Genomic DNA, 24,737 nt, shown 5'->3' on the forward strand with positions numbered 1-24,737 from the left:
AATAGATAACTATGCGCATATACAAGGGAAAACGAAGTGAATCGGTCTAGGTCAAGTTATCCCTAAAGAAATGTTAATGTAGTATGACTGATGTGTCATATGGGGTTGTATGGTAATCACTTATTTCTCAACATAGTTTGACAATATTATATTTTTAAAGTAGGAGACATTAGCGGTGCTCTCCTCTCTGCTCTGTGTCCCACTGTAATCTCTTCGGTAACATCTGCTCTCTTTGCGCCATTCAGCTCCAGGGCTTAATATCTGACGTCAATGAATAGAGAATGGCTGAGAGCGTGATATTACCAGACAGCAATATGCTTAATCTCTCTGCCATGAACACTCCCTGTCAGACAGAGAAAGAGGGAGACAGAACAATCTAAAAATGTTTACCAATTAACTATTGAGACTAGATATGTGGTTGTTGTGCAGTAGGCCGTGTCTTTAAAGGGTATTATAAAGGGGTAGAATAAAATAAAGTTCGAAACAAAATCTATTTTAGCTCTACTAACAAAAAAGACAATAGACATGATTAATTCTGTAACATCTTATTAAATAGCTTTAGGAACAAAGAATATAACATTTTGTTGCTACTGTTAGTATACACAATGCCTGGTCCAGAAGTTTCTTAGCACATTGTACTCAATTCAATATATATTTATACATCTAAAGTCAGCTCCCTCAATTTGTACTGATACTATATTAACTTGATAACAGGAAGCAATGTTAGAAAAATACATTATGAAAAAATGTCCAGCTAGCAAAAGTATTCCACCAAACTACAGATTTGAAATAGAAACAAAAATGCATTTTCTTTTTTTTTATTAAATAAAAATGTAACAAAAATGGTGCGCATTGCAGCATGACAATTTAAGATTAAAAGGCATGATTTATTTTCTTACAAACATTGCTTTGTAAAAACAAAAATGTATAAAAAAAACAAGAAAAACATTGGAAAAGATAAAACACGAGATGGACAAAAAGCATATTCTTCAGGTAGCTTCCCCTTCAAAATAACTGAAAGGGATAGATTTCTTTGTGTCATACACCTCCTGACCTTGAGTGAGAAAGCACATGCAGAGGTGAGGCATTGGCTTCAAATGAGGTGAGCTATGGGCTGAGCTCAAATGACACCCTACTCCCCTAGTGCGCTACTTTCCAGAGTCAGTGGTGCTCTACATGGGAAATAGTAAACCATTTCAGATGTACCCCTGGTTTCTATTGTAGTATTATTTAACATAGTTTTAGGTGTATAATTCTGTAAAAAAAAAAAAAACTATCCATGCTGTGAGAAGATTCTATCAGCACCAAGGAGGTCCATGCAATACAAACTAAATATATATCTTTAAAGTCAAAACAAGCTAAGTACCGATCAGCACTTTGGGTGGAAGATGCCCTTTGACACCGATCTAGGAACAGTTTACTCACTCCAAATCCTAACATTAACTATTAGTCAGGAGGAATGCAAAACTGACCTTAGATCAGTGAGCCTTGCCCTGGATCCAAAGACTCTTAAGGTGGCCAACCAGTGTCTATTCCTGCATTCAACAACATCGAGATTTCAATAGAGAATACAGGTACACTAAAACGGAGAGGACACTAACACCATATCTGCACTGCAGGTGTTGAGGGGAGGAGGGGGTTGGAGGATGATGAGGAAGCGATGAGAAGGGGGAAGGAAACAACGGAAAAATCTCTGCTAGTTGCATTAGCGTGTGGTGATGTCATAGAAATTGCATTATAGAATATGCATGTGTGTGTACAAAGTTATTTCACCACAAGAAGTGGCAGAATACACCCCTCCTGTCCCACTCCCCATCCCCCTTTCAAAAGACAGCAAGTTGAAGGTTTGGTCTATTACATCTATCGTATCCCCTGTTCCTAGCTCTACGGAGCACAGAAAGGCAGTATGGCCTGTGAAGCCACAAGGGAACACTTTCTCACTGGGTAAACTGTGTCACAACACCATCTAAGCAGAATCAAGCATGCTGCAGTACAAAACCATTGACTACCCTCTTCTATAGTTAGTCTGTTTAGAGCAAAATGTTCAAGGTGTTCTCAGAACCCTGCTATTAGAACAGGTCTTCTAGACCAGGGGTTCTCAAAGTGGGGACCGGCGGCACTGCAAGGGGTCTGTGGACAGATTTCAAAACATATGAAACTAAATATTTAAAAAAATTGATTTTTTTAATGAATATTACTAACAGATTAAACACATTTTGGCCAAGTGATTCATGGAATAAGTTGAGGGTGTAATACAATATAATAAAATGTAACATTAATATATAATTTATGTTCTTAACCCTTGGCAACATGGGTTTGGAAGGCTCACAGGAATATTGGTATCCACAGTAGATTTGTTCAAATCAATTACTTCCTTTTATTCCCAAAAATGATTTAAAAAAAAAAATATATATATATAAATGCACTGTAATTTAAGCTTTAAAACTGCAGCAAAAAACATGCTTCAGGGCAACATGTTTAGAATTGCAGGATATTAGCTTTAAAGCTGCAACAAAAAAATCTCTTCCCCGTGACAAAATGTGTAGAACTGCAGGAAATTTGCTTGAAAAACTGCAACATTTTCTCTCTGATGCCAAGAGATGGGCCTTTAAACTGTTCCTTTCCAGGGTTCAAGATTTGGTTCTTCCTTGTATGCAAATTTTCAGCTCACTCGAGTTGTGATCTGATTATGAGGGGGGTCCCTGATAAATTTGACATCACAAAAGGGGTCCCAAGACCTAAAAAGTTTGAGAGCCCCTGTTCTAGACTGCCCTCTCTTCAACCTCTTCACTCTCCCCCCCCGGGTCCCTAACTGAGCCATGTCCAGTTCAAAAGGGTTTTCATAAAAATATAACATGCATGGAATGACTTATTGTAAGAGCACCTTGTGTGATTATATGATTTTGGTAAGAATGTTGCTTTTCTCTGTCCAGGTTCTAAGAGTACATGCTGGAGCCTCTCCCTCCATAGAGCTTGTTGTATAAGATGTCCTTAGGCACAGATATAGGACCAGTCACAACAAATTCTAACCATACTCATTAAGGGAGAAAACACTAAACTGATCTGTGATCAGTATCCAAAGGTAACTTTAACCTGCTGCCTGTGGGGACTAACAATATCAGTATCTCAGTGGAAAATCTGAATAACATTCTAATAGGGCCAGTAAACTAACAAGTAAACTCAAAACTGATAAATGTCTTTCTGACAATGTGCATAAGGCACACAAATTGGCTTCACATACATTCCACTAAACACTGACTTTCTTACTAATCATAAATAAATAAAACAACAAACGAGATAAATCCAAGTCAATCTGAAATGTTACTTAAAATGGTTTACATTTCTACATGTCTGAACCAGTGACTATCGCCGCTCATTGTTTTGGTGCAGCGAAGAGTAAGAGAAATAGTTGATGAGAAAGAATGAAGAAAGGACAGGTGCTTCTTTTGCATTTTGGTTCTGCAAAGATCACAATCATGCATATCTGTGCATCTTTTTAAGTCAACTATGTTATGTAGTCTTATAATAGACAACTATACTGGCCAGAAGGAGTCCCAATTCAACCCTACCTCAACAATCAACCATGGCTTTTCTATAGATGACGGCTCACATAGTAAAACACAGCGCTCCAGTCCAGACACACATAGCAGAGGTTCCAGAGGGTCATCTCCATGTCAATCACACTCATTGTGTCGCAAATGGCACTCTATTCTCTATGTAGTACAGTGCACTATATAGGGAATAGGGTGCCATTTCTGACGCACACTCAGTTTTTGAATTCTTGACCTGAACTTGACCCCAGCTCTGAAACATGTGAACACACACAGTCAGGGAGCACTACCTGGCAATAGTCTTTAGAATGATATTTACTGGTCCACTGAATGTGTAGTCAGTCATTAGAGGACATTCAACTTGTGAGGTGTGACCTGTACTGTCTGTTACAGGAACTATAAATAAAGTTGTATTTGAAGTTGAGGTGCAGATTCCTACAGTTGATGTGAGGATGGAAGAAGGGAGGGTGAGGCAGGTGAGTGATGTAGAGGGGATTGGGGGTGGGGGGATAGGGGGTTGGTACTATAAAAATCACCTCTTTTCTCTCACTTTGTCAGGCATCTGGGTACAAAAGATTTCAAAGCATCTTTCTGGTAATTTCCCTAGCTAAATCTGTGGAGCGTCTCTCCATTTCCTTCCTTTGTAAACCATGCACTGGTGTGACTCTGCATGTAAGCCTTTATCATAGCATGATTTTCACTTGGGTTGTGGCCTGGGCAGTGGTCACACCACCTATACCACCATGAATGTGCTCACAAACACTACAGAACACTAGACTAAGTATGAATCGAACACAATAACAAAATGAAGGACATCAGTGAGATAGAAAAAGGTCTGCATTTCAAAAACTACATTGTGATCGCACAACTAGCTAACCAAGTGCATTCTGCTTCGCGCTACATCGGTGTAGCCTCTCTAAACAAAGTACAAATTTGAAAAAGTTTTTGAAAGTGTCCTTATGAACTGCTCATGAACATTGTTACAGTTTGTTAACTATTACATTGTATAGTCTGTTTTTCATGATTATAGGTCCTTACAGGTAATACATGTTAATAAATCTTACAACAATGACTTGTAAGCAGTTAATACTAATTCAATTATGCAATAATGGCTTATAAGCAGTTTATAAGTCAACCTTCAAATGCCGTATTAATTCCAGTTGTAATAACAGCAGCTGGCTGAGGGTGTATGCGTTCAGGAGAGAGCTGGTTTTGGTGGCATGTGTTAACGATGCTAAAGATAATACTGACACAGTAAGGCTTGCAAGCTGACTGGGTGAACATCAACATTCCCAGTCCTAAATCAAGCCCTCGTCCACAGCCCTAGCTCTTACCCCTGGCCTAGACACTTCTTCATGGCAACTGCTGGATTGAAAGAAACAGACCAGTGTAATCAGTGGTACTAGGGTCCCGTGTGGCTCAGTTGGTAGAGCATGGTGTTTGCAACGCCAGGGTTGTGGGTTCGATTCCCACGGGGGACCAGTACGGGAAAAAAAACAAATGTATGAAATGTATGCATTCACTACTGTAAGTCACTCTGGATAAGTGCGTCTGCTAAATGACTAAAATGTAAATGTAACTAGCCCTTTAGAGAGCTAGAAGGAGCTTTTACCAGGATACTGACATCCATTCTCCTTCAGATCTATGAGAGGTCATTTACGAAATGTCTAGGACTAGGGCGATACGAGAAGTGTCTAGGGTGATACGAGAAGTGTCTAGGGCGATACGAGAAGTGTCTAGGACTAGGGCACTAGGAGAAGTGTCTAGGACTAGGGCACTAGGAGAAGTGTCTAGGGTTACAGGACTGAGGGCCCTTCGTCCAGTGGATGACATTGTCTGGTCTGTTGTGTTTGAAGTGTGGCCATGTTATGTGGGTAGAAGCCAACTAGAGGAGCAGGTTTCAGCTAAGATTCTGTGCATTAACTCTTGCGACTAATAGTGCGAAACGAAGATCAATCACTTTGCACGGCTAAGGTCTGCCATTTGACAAGCCACTTGCATCTACACTATCTGCATGACCTTGCCTATCTGCATGCCATTAAGCTTGTGCTTGCTAGTGTGCATGTGTAAATGTAGTGTGCAGGCAAATTATTAGTGTAATGTGAATTTGCATCAAGCCTCTCCAACTTTCATCCAGTTCCCTTTCAACAGGACTACATTTCCCATAACCACCGCGGGCAGTGTAGGTTTGCTAAACAGGGCTGACTAGCTTCGTCTGATTTTCATTGGGTCTGTAAGGTGTCAATGATTCAGCTTTAAAACGTTTGTTGTAAATGAGATACTGTCCATCCATCTGTCCATCTCTGTCCTTAAACAGGGAATGCGCCAGCGCAAGTGACACACACAACCCCATCACAATGTCATGGGTGGGCATACACACACTCACGCAGAGCCCCTGGGAGTGTAATATATTAAGAGTATTTTGGTTCAACGGCTGAGAAGAAACCTTTTATTTCTTGGAATGAATGTAGACAGGTTGACCTTGAAAATAAGTGCTTTAACTTGACGACCCAGTAGAAATACTGTATTAGGAAGACAGGGACCTCAATAAAGGGGCTGTCTAATACACGGCTCTTATGCACACATACTAGGTAGAGACGAGAGCCAGAGAGTGTTGCAACTCCACCTGAACCCTCCTCTATAAGGACATTATAACACTCTAATGTCACCTGTTATAACATGCTGATAACAGCATGATAGGGCATAAACAGGGAGTTCTACAGACACACAGACAGGGTTGAGCATGTCACACTGCACTGACGCAACCCAAAAACTCCACCCCTCCCTTCCATCCCTCTCCTCCCTTCCATGGTTCCAAGCTCCATCCCTTCCCCCTCCCCTCCACCCCGTTTCTACCCGTCTGCTATACCCCGCTCTCCCCTGGTTCTGTGACTCTCTCCATCTCTGCTGCCTTCCCTGCCTCCCCACGTCCACCCCTACGTCTGCAGGCCTTGCGGATTGCGCTCCACTGGTAGCCACTGAAGGTGGGGCTGATGGGGAAGTACTGGAAGACGGTGTGACGACGGAGGAAGTCCATGCCAAACGGGAGGTCGTAGGTTCTCATCCCCTCCAGCTCCGCAGCACTGGGTCCCGACCCTCGCTTCAACTTCCCGATCCCTCGCTCCTCCTTGGTACCTGACAAGAGGAAAGGAGAGACAAAGGAGAAAGAAAAGAGGAAGAGGTTGTGAGCAATTGGAGAAGGCAACAGTTTGTGATATCCTTGTCCTATCTGTAAATACAATCACAAGGGATATATAGTGTTTTAACTAACAGTCCAGTCTACTCAGCAGGGATAGTGTTTTAACTAACAGTCCAGTCTACTCAGCAGGATCTTAAGGATCCGCCCGCTTTTTCAATGACATACCCAAATCTAACTGCCTGTAGTTCAGGACCTGAAGCAAGGATATGCATATTCTTGGCACCATTTGAAAGGAAACACTTTGAAGCTTGTGGAAATGTGAAAGGAATGTAGGAGAATATAACACAAATAATCTGGTAACAGATAATACAAAGAAAAATCCAACTGTTCTTTTGTATTTTTCTGTTCCATCACCTTTGAAATGCAAGAGAAAGACCATAACGTATTGTTCCAGCCCAGGTGCAATTTAGATTTTGGCCACCAGATTTCAGTGTATGTGCAACATGTTTGACTGATCCAATGAACCATTTTATTTCTGTTATGTATCAAGACTGCCCAAATGTGCCTAATTTGTTTATTAATAACTTTTCATGTTCAAAATTGTGCCCTCTCCTAAAACAATAGCATGGTATTCTTTCACTAATAGCTACTCTAAATTGGACAGTGCAGTTAGATTAACAAGAATTTAAGCTTTCTGCCAATATCAGATATGTCTATGTCCTGGGAAATTTTCTTGTTACTTACAACCTCATGCTAATTGCATTAGCCTACGTTAGCTCAACCGTCCTGTGGAAGGGACACCGATCCTGATGAAGTTTTAACTAACAGCGACAGTCCAATCTACTCAGCAGGGATAGTGTTATAATTAACAGTGATAGCACAGTCTACTCAGCAGCAATAGTGTTATAACTAACGGTGAGCGTGATAGCACAGTCTACTCACCAGGGATAGTGTTGTCCAGCACAAATGCCACTGACCCCCCTACGAACATGGCTGTGGTCAGGAGCACGTTCAACACCTGGTCTAGCGACACTATACCTGAGAGACAGGGAAAGAGAGGGTTCAGAGAGCTACCCAGTCCTTTTATAATGTGTGAGAACACTGAAGGAGTAGGCCATTGAGCTAATTATGTGGTGCACTCTAACTTGTCTTCTACTCACCAGTGACCAGAGGGTTCTGTTTGAGATAGCTGGGCAGCACCAGGCCAAAGAAGATGGAGAAGCCCAAAACAAAGAGGTTCCTGGAGGAGTTGAGGTCTACAAACTGCAGGTTGGACAGTCCCACAGCTGTGATCATCCCAAACAGGGTACAGAACAGCGCCCCCAGGACAGGGTCAGGCAGGGAGGCGAACAATGCACTGAATTTACCCACCAGCCCTAGCAGCAGCATCATAGCAGCACCGTACTGGATCACACGTCGGCTGCCTACCTGGAGGACCAATCAGAGAGCAGCAGGGAGTGAGAGCGAATCAAAGGATATCAGGAAGAATAAAACTGTCCCACTCTACAGAGCCAATAAGATCCAAGCAGATTACAAGTCAGTGAGGAGGTTTTTTATTCTGACATGGGATGAACTGTCAATGGCCTGTCACATCATCGGGTGAAAGCAGGGATGGAGCTGCGCCGTTCTCAAATGAAACAGTAATCTGCGCCGCTCCGTCATGATGTCAACAAGGCAGCATTGTGCATCGTCCAGAAACAAACATCTCTTTTCTATAAAATGTATGTTTGAATTTTCAAACTAGTTTTCATTGGGAAGGCAGATAGTGTTTTTAGCAGAAGGAATCACTTTCGCATGGGAAAACACAGAAACCTACTAATTACTACAGATGGTTAATTAAGTCACTTTTGTTTTGAGCCAACATAACTGTCCGATTAAAAATGAAATGCCTACATGAACTAGATGAATTGAACCCCCTCAATTAAAACATAAATATGTAATATTTGTATAGAACACGTAGTGGGACTCTCTGTTGATGTGTGACGGTTACCTTAGTGATGCCCAGCACGCCTATATTAGGACTGGAGGAAGTAGAGCCGTTTCCTGTCCCCATCAGCCCATCCAACACGCAGGACAGACCTTCCATAAATATACCCCTAGAGAGAGAAAAACAGAAAAAAGTTTTTGTATCTGTTTTGACAGGTAGTTACAGGTACACACACACAGATCAAGTCACGATTCAAACCATTGTCTGCGTGATTTAAACAGATTTATGGTACTTTTACAGCAAACCCTTTCTATGATGTGCATTAGGCAAGGACCTATGCGAGCAAGGTCAGGTACCTGTTGATGGCGTGAACAGGGGGTGGGGGGGCACAGGAGAGTCGGGCACAGGCGTAGTAGTCCCCGATGGACTCGATGATGCTAGCGACCACGGCACTGAACATACCTATCACCCCTGCCGCTGTTACCGTAGGAACACCCCACTGAACTATGGGTAAAAACACAAACTCAACACACAACATTCTAGATTTGAGGAAGCTACAAACCTGTTGAATGCTCTTATCAAGAGTTTTGACTTAGCTAGGGGCGAGGTTGAACAACATAAGGAGGGTAACTCACAGGGGTAGGGGATCTTGAACCAAGGTGCAGCTGCCAGTATCCCCTGGCGTGCGTCAGTGCGGGCGTAGTAACCGTACTTGTCTTTCTCAGGCGGGAAAACGTTGGTTACAGTGAAGATGAAACAGATCAGCCATGACACCAGGATGGCCATGATGATCTGAGGGGGAGGGTTAAACATGACTGTTAAATCACGCAGAGAAACACACACAGTATGTCCTGGTGAGTTACACTGAAGAGCACCATAATAAACTGTAGCAGAGTGATGATGATTACTTTATTCAAGTATGGGAGAGTTGTGAGGTCACCAGTTCAACAGTAAAGAGCAGCTTCATAAATAGTAGACCTTTGGAGGAATGCTACTTCAGGGTGCTTTTAACATTTTATCATAATTTGAAAAACTCTATTCTCTTACATTCTTAAAGTAAATAGTAACATAAGAGTTAAACTTTAATGAGACAGGGAGAGAGCATGATGAAGATGGCTTTATTAGAGTGAGTGTAATGTAACAGTAAACACTGGAAAGGATTCTTTGCTTGTAATGGTGACTATCATGACATCAAATGACCAGCAGGGGGGAGAGACGCACCATAGGAGACAATCATTTCAGATCTTATGAAGAGGAATGGGGAGGGAGGAGACAGGGGAGTAGGGCTGGGTGATATGGCCAAAATCTCATATCCCGATATAGCTCATTTCATATCCCGATAACGATACATATCACAATATAGCACATTTTCTGTAAATTCAATGATTAAATAGTTTATATAAAATGACCACATGTAAAGGCCTATTTCTTATTACATGTTGAATTAAACTAAAATAAAAGGTACTTACTCATATTTGATTATTTCTCCTTTTATTTAGAACCTTTGTGCAAATGGTCAATTAAGCATGTATCAAAATATAACATTTGAATCTATAAAATCTAAAAAGGTAAATAGAAAACACTTCAACTATAGTTGCAAACAAAATAAATATATATTTTGGGGGGGGGCTTCCCTGTTTTGCATGTTATTTTGGCATTAATACGTGTCACATATCAATTTGCACTTGGTACCATGGGTCGAGTGTTAACACCAACTCACCAAACCCCCGTTTCTCGAACGTGTAAATTGGGGCCATGTCTTTGCAGATGTAAGTTCCATTTTCGTGATTCTTTGCCATATGGTGTGCTGCGGGCAAAAGCCTCTTGCAACGTCTGAGTTGAGGGTTTGTTTTGAGCACTCGACTTTACTTTTTTAGGTCTCACCCGTAGACTCTCTCCGTACTGTTTCACATGATTCTTGCGTAGGTGGTAAAAGAGGTTAGTGGTGTTTGAGCCTGTTGTCGGGACCGGCCTGGGGCATATTTTGCAGAGGACGGTTTTCTGGTCTGTGTCAGACGTTTCATACCCAAATGACCCAAATTACCATTGTTATGTTTGGAGGAAAAAGGGGGAGGCTTGCATGTTGAAGAACACCATCCCAACCGTGAAGCACGGGGGTGGCAGCATCATGTTGTGGGGGTGCTTTGCTGCAGGAGGGACTGGTGCACTTCACAAAATAGATGGTGTCATGAGGTAGGAAAATTATGTGGATATATTCAAGCAACATCTCAAAACATCAGTCAGGAAGTTAAAGCTTGGTCGCAAATGGGTCTTCCAAATGGACAATGACCCCAAGCATACTTCCAAAGTTGTGGCAATATGGCTTAAGGACAACAAAGTCAAGGTATTGGAGTGGCCATCACAAAGCCCTGACCTCAATCCTATAGAACATTTGTGGGCAGAACTGAAAAGGCGTGTGCGAGCAAGGAGGCCTACAAACCTGACTTAGTTACACCAGCTCTGTCAGGAGGAATGGGACAAAATTCACCCAACTTATTGTGGGAAGCTTGCGTAAGCCTACCCGAAACATTTGACCCAAGTGAAACAATTTAAAGGCAATGCTACCAAATACTAATTGAGTGTATGTAAACTTCTGACCCACTGAGAATGTGATGAAAGAAATAATTCATTCTCTACATTTATTCTGACATTTCACATTCTTAAAATAAAGTGGTGATCCTAACTGACCTAAGACAGGGAATTTTTACTAGGATTAAATGTCAGGAATTGTGAAACTGAGTTTATATGTATTTGGCTAAGACTTCAACTGTAATATATATAAATATATAAATAAAACACACACACTGCTCAAAAAAATAAAGGGAACACTTAAACAACACAATGTAACTCCAAGTCAATCACACTTCTGTGAAATCAAACTGTCCACTTAGGAAGCAACACTGATTGACAATACATTTCACATGCTGTTGTGCAAATGGAATAGACAACAGGTGGAAATTATAGGCAATTAGCAAGACACCCCCAATAAAGGAGTGGTTCTGCAGGTGGTGACCACAGACCACTTCTCAGTTCCTATGCTTCCTGGCTGATGTTTTGGTCACTTTTGAATGCTGGCGGTGCTTTCACTCTAGTGGTAGCATGAGAAGGAGTCTACAACCCACACAAGTGGCTCAGGTAGTGCAGCTCATCCAGGATGGCACATCAATGCGAGCTGTGGCAAGAAGGTTTGCGGTGTCTGTCAGCGTAGTGTCCAGAGCATGGAGGCGCTACCAGGAGACAGGCCAGTACATCAAGAGACGTGGAGGAGGCCGTAGGAGGGCAACAACCCAGCAGCAGGACCGCTACCTCCACCTTTGTGCAAGGAGGAGCAGGAGGAGCACTGCCAGAGCCCTGCAAAATGACCTCCAGCAGGCCACAAATGTCCATGTGTCTGCTCAAACGGTCAGAAACAGACTCCATGAGGGTGGTATGAGGGCCTGACGTTCACAGGTGGGGGTTGTGCTTACAGCCCAACACCGTGCAGGACGTTTGGCATTTGCCAGAGAACACCAAGATTGGCAATTCGCCACTGGCGCCCTGTGCTCTTCACAGATGAAAGCAGGTTCACACTGAGCACATGTGACAGACGTGACAGAGTCTGGAGACGCCGTGGAGAACGTTCTGCTGCCTGCAACATCCTCCAGCATGACCGGTTTGGCGGTGGGTCAGTCATGGTGTGGGGTGGCATTTCTTTGGGGGGCCGCACAGCCCTCGCCAGAGGTAGCCTGACTGCCATTAGGTACCGAGATGAGATCCTCAGACCCCTTGTGAGACCATATGCTGGTGCGGTTGGCCCTGGGTTCCTCCTAATGCAAGACAATGCTAGACCTCATGTGGCTGGAGTGTGTCAGCAGTCCCTGCAAGAGGAAGGCATTGATGCTATGGACTGGCCCACCCGTTCCCCAGACCTGAATCCAATTGATCACATCTGGGACACCATGTCTCGCTCCATCCACCAACGCCACGTTGCACCACAGACTGTCCAGGAGTTGGCGGATGCTTTAGTCCAGGTCTGGGAGGAGATCCCTCAGGAGACCATCCGCCACCTCATCAGGAGCATGCCCAGGCGTTGTAGGGAGGTCATACAGGCACGTGGAGGCCACACACACTACTGAGCCTCATTTTGACTTATTTTAAGGACATTACATCAAAGTTGGATCAGCCTGTAGTGTGGTTTTCCACTTTAATTTTGAGTGTGACTCCAAATCCAGACCTCCATGGGTTGATAAATTGGATTTCCATTGATTATTTTTGTGTGATTTTGTTGTCAGCACATTCAACTATGTAAAGAAAAAAGTATTTAATAAGATTATTTCATTCATTCAGATCTAGGATGTGTTATTTTAGTGTTCCCTTTATTTTCTTGAGCAGTATATATATATATATCTTGTCATATCGCCCAGCCCTACAGGGGAGGTGAATAATATTAGAAAAGCAGGACTCAACAAGTAATGGGAGGATGGAGGAGTGTGTACCCATTGGTCTGACCTCACTTGATCCGTGACAGATCAAAGAACACACTGTTCCAGGAGAAGTGATGTGTGTCTAGGTGTGTGTTTGTGCGCTCACGTGTGCCCCTGCTTGTGAATTTCTCAATTGTTCTGTGGGCATCAGTGTGTGTGTGTGTGTGTGTATGTATATATATATCAATGTGCGCGAGGGTACTCACAGGGAACATCTTGAAGAGCTGTAATCTATAAGAGGTCCATCCTTTCTTAGCCTTGTAGATGGGCAGAGGAAGCTGTACGTTCCTCGCATACTGAGAGAACAACAACACCAGGAATATAGTCCTACAGAGAGACAGAGAGAGCTCACAAGTAAGAAATACAGCAGCCAAGGGTCTGTAGAACGGTTAAACATTTGTAAAAAGAAGCAATAACCCTCCTATAAAGACTGCCATAAAGACCTCTGGATCCAAAGGTTTCATTCTCAAAAGAGACAATAAAATCAATTAATTGATAACTCAAAGAAGTTACAAAGAAGCTTCACTTTTTCCACATTTTGTTACAATACTGCCTTATTCTAAAATGTTGTTTTTTCCCCTCATCAATCTACACACATTACCCAATAATGAGAAAGCAAAAACTAGTTTTTAGAAATTTTTGCTAATTGATTAAGAAAATGTATAAAACTGAAATATTACATTTACATAAGTATTCAGACCCTTTACTCAGTACTTTGTTGAAGCACCTTTGACAGCGATTACAGCCTAGAGTCTTCTTGGGTATGACGCTACAAGCCTGGCCACATCTGTATTTGGGGAGTTTCTCCCATTCTTCTCTGCAGATCCTCTCAAGCTCTTTCAGGTTGGATGGGGAGCATTGCTGCACAGCTATTTTCAGGTCTCACCAGAGACGTTTGATCGGGTTCAAGTCCGGGCTCTGGCTGGGCCACTCAAGGACATTGAGGCTTGTCCCGAAGCCACTCCTGCGTTGTCTTAGCTGTGTGCTTAGGGACGTTGTCCTGTTGGAAGGTGAACCTTCGCCCCAGTCTGAGCTCCTGAGCGCTCTGGAGCAGATTTTCATCAAGGATCTCTTTGTACTACAGCTTTCCCTCGATCCTGACTAGTCTCCCAGTCTCTGCAGCTACAAAAAATCCCCACAGCATGATGCTGACACCACCATGTTTCACCAGGTTTCCTCCAGATGTGATGCTTGGCATTCAGGCCATAGATTTACATTTTGGTTTCATCAGACCAGAAAATCTTGTTTCTCATGGTCAGAGTCCTTTAGGTGACTTTTGGCAAACTCTAAGCGGGCCGTCATGTACCTTTTACTGAGGAGTGGCTTGCGTCTGGCCACTCTACCATATAAAGGCATGATTGGTGGAGTGCTGCAGAGATGGTTGTCCTTCTGGAAGGTTCTCCCATCCCCAGAGGAATTCTGGAGCTCTGTCAGAGTGACCATCGGGTTCTTGGTCACTTTCCTGACCAAGGCCCTTCTCCCCTGATTGCTCAGTTTGGCCGAACGGCCAGCTCTAGGAAGAGTATTGGTGGTTCCAAACTTCTTCAATTTAAAAATTATGGAGGCCACTGTGGACCTTCAATGCTGCAGAAATGTTTTGGTAGCCTTCCCCAGATCTGTGCCTCGACACTGTCTTGGCGCTCTACAGACAATTCCTTTGACCTTATGGCTTGGTTTTTGCTCTGTCAGTGGTATCTTATATAGACAGGTGTGTGCCTTTCCAAATCATGTCCAATCAATTGAATTTACCACCGGTGGACTCTAATCAAGTTGTAGAAACATCTATTTCCATTTCCATTTTAGTCATTTAGCAGACGCTCTTATCCAGAGCGACTTACAGTAGTGAATGCATACATTTCATCTCATACATTTTGTTTTTCTTTTTTTTCCTTTTTTTCCCCCTCCGTACTGTTTCCAATACATTTACAATACATCTTTAATACATCTTTCCAATACATGTTTCCAATTCATGTTTCCAATACATGTTTCCAATACATGTTTCCAATACATGTTTACAATACATGTAAAACACATGTTTACAATACACATTTACAATACATATACAATTCATGTTTCCAATACATATAGAATAGGCCGTCATTGAAAATAAGAATTTGTTCTTAACTGACTTGCCTAGTTAAATAAAGGTAAAATAAAAATAAAATAAAAACATATACAATACATGTTTCCAATACATGTAGAACACATGTTTCCAATGCACGTTTCCAATACATATACAATATATGTTTACAATACATGGTTACAGCACATGTATACAGTCCATATGTAATACATGTTTACAATCTCTTCCAATAGGGTGTCATTTCAGATGGTAGTCCTAGACTCTCCTCATCTCCTCCAATAGGGTGTTATTTCAGATGGTAGTCCTAGACTCTCCTCAACTCCTCCAATAGGGTGTCATTTCAGATGGTAATCCTAGACTCTCCTCATCTCCTCCAATAGGGTGTCATTTCAGATGGTAGTCCTAGACTCCCCCCATCTCCTCCAATAGGGTGTCATTTCAGATGGTAATCCTAGACTCCTCTCATCTCCTCCAATAGGGTGTCATTTCAGATGGTAGTCCTAGACTCTCCTCATCTCCTCCAATAGGGTGTCATTTCAGATGGTAGTCCGTTTTCTAATACTCATACTAACCACACTAACCGTACTATTTGTGACGTGATTTGAGTATATAGTATGCTTATTGGTCATAGTATGATATAGTTTAGTATGCCAAAAGTTCCCGGATGTCGTACTAAATTCGCCAAAATATTAAGTTTACACGCAGAGGACACTACTTCCGTACTTTCGGTCCCATAATGCAATTCTTCAGGAAATGGGCGGGGCTTCTCATCGTTTTCAGATTTCAAGAAAATGGCGGAAAATATGTTGCTGAAGTCGAACGAGAGCGGATACAAATTCATTGCTTTAACTAATTATGACAAATGTGAAGAAAATGTTGAGTATTGTAATAAAGTAATGACTTTTCAAATAACTTACCTTACACATTATATTGGCTGACAATTTGCTAGCTACGCTGTTCTTACGAACCACATAGCATATCATTACAGCTGTATGTACCGGTATGTTAGCTACCTACCTAACGTTACAGTAGTTGGCTACTTATACATCAAACGTGCCAGTATATTAACTATAGGTTAACTAACTACTCAACGTTTATTGACTTGATTATTCCCGTCATTCTTAGCTTAGCTAAATGGTATAGTCGTTGTGCTTTCGTAAATTCTCTCTGGCTCTACTCCGATTTCAGAGCATCTCGCCTGAGAGACCAGAGCGCAGAATAATGAATTTACGAGCCGCTCAACACCCGTTGAATATGGCCGGTGTCCAGCAGCACCAGAAAGCTCAAATCAACCCTACTCCTCCGCCTGAGCGTCCAGCACTCCAGATTTAATAACACACCCAAAGTTGAACAATGTCTAACTAGTAATTTGTTACGCTAACTAGCTAGCAAGAGGTTGCAAAAGGACGATCAATGGAAACAGGATGCACCTGAGCTCAATTTCAAATGTCATATCATAGGGTCTGAATACTTATACACATAAGGTATTATACATTACACATTTGCCAAAATTTCTAAAAACCTGTTTTCGCTTTGTTATTATGGGGTATTGTGTGTAGACTGATGATGAAAAACAAATATTTTATACATTTTAGAATAAGGCTGTAACGTAACTACATTTGGAAAAAGGGAAGGGGTCTGAATACTTCCCGAATGAACTGTATGTGATGCTGTGCTGTTTGAGATGAGTTGCAAGACAAATTTACCAAAATATAAAATAAATGAATGAATAACTAAACGTAAGACAGAAACAGTTACCAGCAGACACAGCTCTGCTGAACCTTGTGACCCAGAGCTCTCTGTCTGGAGCATCACTGTGTTCCCACCTCCATTCTGCAGGGCAGCTGTGTCGACTGGGAATGGTTTCTGACTGGCTGTGTAATGGGCAGTTACGGTAATTGATTATTTAAGGATGCCTCTGGGGGCGGGAATCAGTCTAATAATATAACATAAGATAGATAAGATAGCATTTTGTTGTCCGATTTGACAGAAATGTGCCTTGCATCATAACAAGACAACAGACAGTATAGTAAACTTAGAGGGTTGGGAACTGTACAGGGAACTAATCAGGTCAGGAAAGCCTAGAACCACAGTGTACTACTCACAGCATGGCGATGCCCCAGTGTTTCCCTGCTCTCTCCCCTGCAGCCTGGAAGCCAGAAAGGCCGATGAGGGCCACAGTTGGGGTGATGGTCAGAGGGCCGATGTATTTCAACAGGAGCCCTGGAAGCCCCAGGAAGCCGATACACACCTCTATCAGAGACGACACAATGATAGCTCCCTGGATCTGGGGGGGGGGGGGGGGCAAAGAGAGAGAATAGTACAATTTGTAATGTCATTTCATAATAAAGTACTTTATGTGCCAAAGTCCCTAATTAAATGTATATACGCAGTTATCATTTCCATTTAGAGAAGTGATCATAGAGAGGAAGTTATCTTTATTTTTCCTTTATAAGAGCAATCGCAACACCTGGAACAAGTCTGTAAAATGAATGACTGTTTAATGACATTACTACTCCCCCTCAAGCCTATCAATGTCATGTCTCTAATTCTATTCATCGTGACATCGTCGTTGAGTTATCCCCTCACACACACACGTGTCAAAACAGGGTTACCAAACTCACTTACACAAGCCTTATAAAAAGGTTAATGGGAGTTAACCGCCTCTGTCATAATATGTGCACGCACACACACACAAAGGCTGAGTCACAGCAACAGGCCTCAACAAGCATCATCAATTACAACTCTTTCTACTCTACGTTTTAGTCTGTGACTAGGTGCCGCTGATGGGCTAACATGGGCTTTGAACAACACTGACACAGAACACAGGAGTAGACTTCTCTCTGTACACTAATGCAAGGTAATGGTTTGGGTACTTTTAAAATATCTCCCATGTCACCCCCTCCATCTCTCATTCCAGAGCTTCTCCCCCTCTCACCTCTCGTATTCGGGGATGCCAGATGTGTTCAGTGTTGAACAGCTCGGTTTCGTTGAACATGGGTGGAACCACTGAGGGACAGAAATAATGGAGAAAGAGAGGAAAAAAAGAAAATAGAGAAAGAAGAGAGAAGAATGATTAAACACATTTATCGTTCTGAGTGTGCAAAGCTGTCATCAAGGCAAAGGGTGGCTACTTCAAAGAATCTCAAATCAAATATATTTTGACTTATTTTACACTTTATTGGTTACTACCCGATTCCATATATGTGTTATTTCATAGTTTTGATGTCTACACTATTATTCTACACAATGTAGAAAATAGGAAAAATAAAGAAAAACCCTGGAATGAGTAGGTGTGTCCAAACATTTGAATGGTATTGTATGCTAAATAATATATTTGTCAAATTCGTTTTCATTTAGAATGGACCATTACCATGCACCTGTCTCGATGTCATCTTTGCACTTAAATAGCGAATGGAGGATGCTTTTCCTGTGGTTCATTTTCATGCCAGCCAGGTAGGCTATACTCCTGTTGTAAAGATAAGCAATGTGCTTAATATTTGCTTAATATTAGGAAAGTTGAAAAATATGGGATCCTCCTCTTTTTAATAGAGGCCATCACTCTGTTTTCTCACACAATTGCAAAGCCTATAGAAATGTTGCACAACATGAGCTCATGGGGTCTCGAAGTGTTTGATTCGATTTTTGATTACATTTGCAAACAGCTGGGAGGCAGGGCTTTCTCCTTTAGAGCTCCATTTTTATGCAATGGTCTGCCTACCCATGTGAGAGACGCAGACTCGGTCTCAACCTTTAAGTCTTTATTGAAGACTCATCTCTTCAATAGGTCCTATGATTGAGTGTAGTCTGGCCCAGGAGTGTGAAGGTGAACAGAAAGGCACTGGAGCAACGAACCGCCCTTTTTGTCTCTGCCTGGCCGGTTCCCCTCTCTCCACTGGGATTCTCTGCTTCTAACCCTATTACAGGGGCTGAGTCAATAGCTTACTGGTGGCTCTTCCATGTAGTCCCTAGGAGGGGTACATCACTTGAGTGGGTTGAGTCACTGATGTGATCTTCCTGTCTGGGTTGGCGCTACCCATTGGGTTGTGCCGTGGGGGAGATCTTTGTGGGCTATACTCAGCCTTGTCTCAGGATGGTAAGTTGGTTGTTGAAGATACCCCTCTAGTGGTGTGGGGGCTGTGCTTTGGCAAAGTGGGTGGGGGTATATCCTGCCTATTTGGCCCTGTCCGGGGGTATATCCTGCCTATTTGGCCCTGTCCGGGGGTATAGTCGGATGGGGCCACAGTGTCTCCCGACCCCTCCTGTCTCAGCCTCCAGTATTTATGCTGCAGTAGCTTGGGTGTCAGGGGGTTAGGGTCAGTCTGTTATATCTTGAGTATTTCTCCTGTCTTATCCGGTGTCCTGTGTGAATTTAAGTATGCTCACTCTAATTCTCTCTCTCTTTCTTTCTCCCATTCGGAGGACCTGAGCCCTAGGACCATACATCAGGACTACTTGGCCTGATGACTCCTTGCTGTCCCCAGACCACCTGGCCGTGCAACTGCTCCAGTTTCAACTGTTCTGCCTGCGGCTATGGAACCCTGACCTGTTCACCGGACGTGCTACCTGTCCCAGACCTGCTGTTTTCAACTCTCTAGAGACAGCAGGAGCGGTAGAGATACTCTGAATGGTCAGCTATGAAAAGCCAACTGACATTTACTCCTGAGGTGCTGACTTGTTGCACCCTCGACAACCACTGTGATTATTATTTGACCCTGCTGGTCATCTATGAACATTTGAACATCTTGGCCAGGTTCTGTTATAATCTCCACCCAGCATAGCCAGAAAAGGACTGGCCACCCCTCATAGCCTGGTTCCTCTTTAGGTTTCTTCCTAGGTTCTGGCATTTCTAGGGAGTTTTTCCTAGCCACCGTGCTTCTACACCTGCATTGCTTGCTGTTTGGGGTTTTAGGCTGGGTTTCTGTACAGCACTTTGAGATATCAGCTGATGTAAGAAGGGCTTTATAAATAAATGATGATTTGCATTGATATCAAGAGTGATTAGAGGGACAATGGAGTGCTGAGTACCAGGCAGTTAGCAAGTTTGGTAGGCTACTAATGACCATCAGCAGCATCATAGCTTGGGGAAGCCTAGTTACCAGGACTAAATGGTCACGTGGAATTTGACTGCCTTCATGACCGCCGGTGTGGCGGTAATATGGTCACCACAACCCTAGTCACACCAGATACTGACAGTTTTTTTTGTTAAGGCATCTTTGACAAACATATGCATATTTGTTTTCCCAGTCATGTGAAATCCATAGTTAAGGGACAATGAATTTATTTCAATTGACTGATTTTCTTATATGAACTGTAACACAAAGTCTTTGAAATTGTTGCATGTAGCGTTTATATTTTTTTGTTCAGTACATGTTTAACAAAATCTAAGCCACCGACAAGTGAAATACAACGTTCTTCCAAAACACTGACATTAACACACCTTTGCACCAAACCTGAAAGCCTAATCTGATGCCAACCTGAGAAACTCATCTGATGCCAGCTGAGGTTCCAGTCAGCTCTACTGATGCCAGCTCACGTGAGCAGGAGAGTGAGGGTGAGACCAGGTCATAATGAAGGTACTTGTGGGGTGTGTGTACTCACCTGTGTATGCATTTGTGTGTGTGTTTACCTGTAGCGTTGCACTTCCACTTGTCTAGTGACAGGATTGCTCTGGCGGGAGCCAGGAAGGCAAATGCACTCGCCTGGAACAGAGGAAGCCTGGAACAACAACACCGCACAATTACTCTATTAGTAAGAATACACATGCACACATTCCTCCAATACACGACCTCGCTGCTCAGTAGGAAACTTTTCACTCTACTTGCATTGTACCGATTGTTACTTGACATACAATATTCTGTATATCTCTTCAATATATCTCGTTCTGTATATCACGTCCACACACGTAAAATCGCTGATCTATCACTAAGTCGATCCAGTCAGTTGATGGAAACATTGTTAGTGTCAGTCAGTGGTAAAACAGTGTAAAGTCAGTCATCATAGCATGATGGTAATGTGATGATTAAGCCAGTGTTATGTGGCCTTTATAGCTGTGGGTTCCAGTGGCGCAAGCAACCGTTCTCCTGTTTGTCCGCTAGATGTCACTAGTGAACATTGAGCAGCAGGGTCTACCCTGGTTAGGCAACAGTAACAGCATGGACACTGACAGAGCTGCGCTGTTTGAACGGAGCAGGTGCTGGCTGATAATTGGCATTGATTTGAATGCTGGTCAGTGTGCAATGACACACCATCATTAACTGATGACCAACCAGATTAAAATCGATCAATGTACTGCAGCGGACCCGGGTCACTGGTGTAAAAGGCAAACACCCTACGTATCGCACCAATGGGGTTAAGCCACTTGGTGTGAATTGTAATGTGGCTCCAATAGCAAGGATCACTACACTGCCCCGTTCAAACGGGAAACCACGTCCCCGTGTGTCGACTACTCAGCCCCCTCACACATCCGGGCCATGTGTTCCGCTGGCCTCACAGGTGTTATCGCACGTCTAATACTAATGTAGTGAACGGTGAGGCAGGGAAGCGAACCCGGGTCGCTGGCATGAAAGGCAAAACACCCTACACACCTTTAAAAGGCCGCTTGGTATTTGAATGTTTGCTCTAAATGAAATATGGGCCATTTGAGCGTCAGCGTCACTGACGTGTGTGTGTGTGTGTGTGTGTGTGTGTGTGTGTGTGTGTGTGTGTGTGTGGGGGTGAGAGACCGAGAGATCGTGACAAATGCAGACGCCAATTTACCCAGCAGCACTCATCTACCTCAGAGGGTCACATGTTGTCCGCAGGTGGGACCAGCTGTGCACACAATGACACGTAAACACACACACAAAATCACCTTTCCTAGAGTGTTTGTGAACTGACCTCACTGATCTGACCTCACTTAGCACCATGACTCAAACACAGCCACTAGCACTCATCTCCTCTCCTCTCTCCATTTCTCTATTCCTCTTTCCATCCATTCATTCATTTTACTCTATACATCCCTTCCCTCTCTCTCACCCCACCCTCCCCTTATGCGTCAGTCCACATCTCCAGCCCTCTACCTCAGTCCTCCTCTCATCTCTCTCTCCAGCCCTCTACCTCAGTGCTCATTTCTTCCCTCCCTCCACTCCCACCTTATCCATGTTGCTATGGTGACACAGATAGCTGTGATTTGTGACACAAAGATGACGGTCATTAGTGAAAAGATGGACATCATATTGACTTTGGATGAGTTGGCAAGCAGCCGTTGTGTGAGTGTGTTGTGAGCGAGACATGATGGAGCAGAGAACAGATATCTCGCTAACAATTTCTCAAATTCTTCTTTGAGTTCATAGTCCTAAGGTTTACTACAGGGCACACAGAAAAACAACATCAACTGTGACTTGTGCATGATCTTACCATCTGTGTGAGTGCAATGTATAGGCTAGTCCTCTGTGTGTGAGAAAGTGCTGTGCATGCTTCTCTGTGTGACCAGTCCTAATTGCAGGACTAAAGACAGGAGAATTGGCCACAGCTAAAATTACATCGACCCATTTTCACAGTAGTCCTATGTGGCAGAATGCCTGGTTTCTCCCTGAGCGGAGTGTGTGTGTGCCAGGCAAACACAGGTCCGCCATACCGCTGGTCTGTGTGTGTACGCGTGTGGGTGAGTGTCTGCAGTTCTTTTCAAGGCTGTGCCTGACTGTTAGACAAAACACTAATGGCTAAAAAGTAAAAATACTGCTTCGTTCTCTCCTTTCAGAAAGAAATCACTCAAGGCCATGAGACTAGGAGAGTACTTTCTGTGTGCGTGTCCAGTGTGTGTGTGCAGTGATTTCCCGTCAATGCTGCTGTATCTGGGCCATGAGACTGAGACAGGCAGACTGCACAAACACAATTACAAACAGACAGACTACCATGACGTGGCATGACATGTAGCATCACATTCACGTTTGGTACCAATAATAACCATGGCAACAAATATGAAACCTGGCTGTGGCATTTCTAAAGGATATCATATTTCTAGAGAGGGATCGAGGGGGAGAAAGTGTGGGCAGGAGGAGTGAGGGAAAGAGGGAGAGAACAGAAGGGCATCTCAAGTCAAAACAACTCACTGAGTAAAATGTTAACCTCTAACTACAATGGAGAGAGAGAGAAAGACATTAAAAGAAGAAAGAAAAATAACAATGAAAATTAGAGCGAAGGAAAGAGTTTCCTGTAGAGTGAGGTAAAACTGATGGCTTTATCAAGGCTTGGTTCAGAACCTAGACCCAGTTGATTCTTTCTGCCTGCCACCTGGGGGATGGGGTGTATAAGTGTAGCATAGTGAATAATTATTCTCCGAACACCAACATACCTACCCTATCTCATAACGCACTCCTTAACCCTAACCACACTGTGTAGAATGTGATGCAATGGATGTATTGTTAAAACCAAACAAGGGAAAAGAATAGCCAAATCACTTGCCTACAGTTTCCCCAGGTGCCGGCATTAGCGCTACACCTGTGTGTGTGTGTGTATATATATATATATATATATATATATATTTCTTTTCTTTATTTTGACTATTTTCTACATTGTAGAATAATAGTGAAGACATGAAAACTATGAAATAACACATATGGAATCATGTAGTAACCAAAAAAGGTGTTTCTTCAAAGTAGCCACCCTTTGCCTTGATGACAGCTTTGCACACTCTTGGCATTCTCTCAACCAGCTTCATGAGGAATGCTTTTCCACATCGTTCCCACATTCTGAGCACTTGCTGGCTGCTTTTCCTTCACGCTGCAGTCCAACTCATCCCAAACCATCTCAATTGGGTTGAGGTCGGGTGAATGTGGAGGCTAGGTCATCTGATGCAGCACTCCATCACTCTCCTTCTTGGTCAAATAGCCCTTACACATCCTGGAGGTGTGTTTTGGGTCATTGTCTCACTAAACACAAACCAGATGGGATGGCGTGTCGCTGCAGAATGCTGTGATAGCCATACTGGTTAAGTGTGCCTTGAATTCTAAATAAATCACAGTGTCAGTGTCACCAGCAAAGCACACCATCACACCACCTCCTCCATGCTTCGTGGTGGGAACCACACACGTGGAGGTCATCCGTTCACCTACTCTGTGTCTCACAAAGACATGGCGGTTGGAACCAAAAATCTCAACCATGAAGGCCTGATTCACAGTCTCCTCTGAACAGTTGATGTTGAGATGTGTCTGTTACTTGAACTCTGTGAAGCATTATTTGGGCTGCAATCTGAGGTACAGTTAACTCGAATTCATTTATCCTCTGTAGCAGAGGTAACTCTGGGTCTTCCTTTCATGTGGTGGTCCTCATGAGAGCCAGTCATAGTGCTTGATGGTTTTTGCAACTGCACTTGAAGAAACGTTCTAAGTTCTGGAAATTTTCCAGATTGACTGACCTTCATGTCTTAAAGTAATGATGGACTGTCGTTTCTCTTTGCTTACTTGAGCTGTTCTTGCATAATATGGACTTGGTATTTTACCAAATAGGGCTATCTTCTGTATACCACCCCTACCTTGTCACAACACAACTGATTGACTCAAATGCATTAAGGAGGAAAGAAATTCCACAAATG

At 43.0% G+C, this 24,737-nt stretch overlaps 1 protein-coding gene across 3 annotated transcripts in view; it reads right to left on the bottom strand.

Moving 5' to 3' along the window:
- Positions 1-529: 529 nt before the first annotated feature.
- LOC106580443 (solute carrier family 23 member 2) overlaps positions 530-24,737 on the bottom strand; it is a 74,141-nt gene continuing 49,933 nt past the window's right edge. For all 3 annotated transcript variants that reach the window (XM_014161512.3, XM_045703224.2, XM_014161514.3), the window contains 10 exons: positions 20,793-20,881; positions 18,102-18,172; positions 17,269-17,450; positions 13,287-13,407; positions 9,253-9,409; positions 8,974-9,121; positions 8,681-8,786; positions 7,851-8,118; positions 7,633-7,728; positions 530-6,686 (listed from right to left, as the gene is read on the bottom strand). In XM_014161512.3, the coding sequence (XP_014016987.3) occupies positions 6,415-6,686; positions 7,633-7,728; positions 7,851-8,118; positions 8,681-8,786; positions 8,974-9,121; positions 9,253-9,409; positions 13,287-13,407; positions 17,269-17,450; positions 18,102-18,172; positions 20,793-20,881 (1,510 nt within the window). In that variant the 3' untranslated portion in view covers positions 530-6,414. The remainder of the gene's footprint in view (positions 6,687-7,632; positions 7,729-7,850; positions 8,119-8,680; positions 8,787-8,973; positions 9,122-9,252; positions 9,410-13,286; positions 13,408-17,268; positions 17,451-18,101; positions 18,173-20,792; positions 20,882-24,737) is intronic.

The sequence above is a fragment of the Salmo salar genome, chromosome 20 (assembly GCF_965601325.2).
Source record: "Salmo salar chromosome 20, fSalSal1, whole genome shotgun sequence".
NCBI classification, from domain to species: Eukaryota; Metazoa; Chordata; class Actinopteri; order Salmoniformes; family Salmonidae; genus Salmo; species Salmo salar.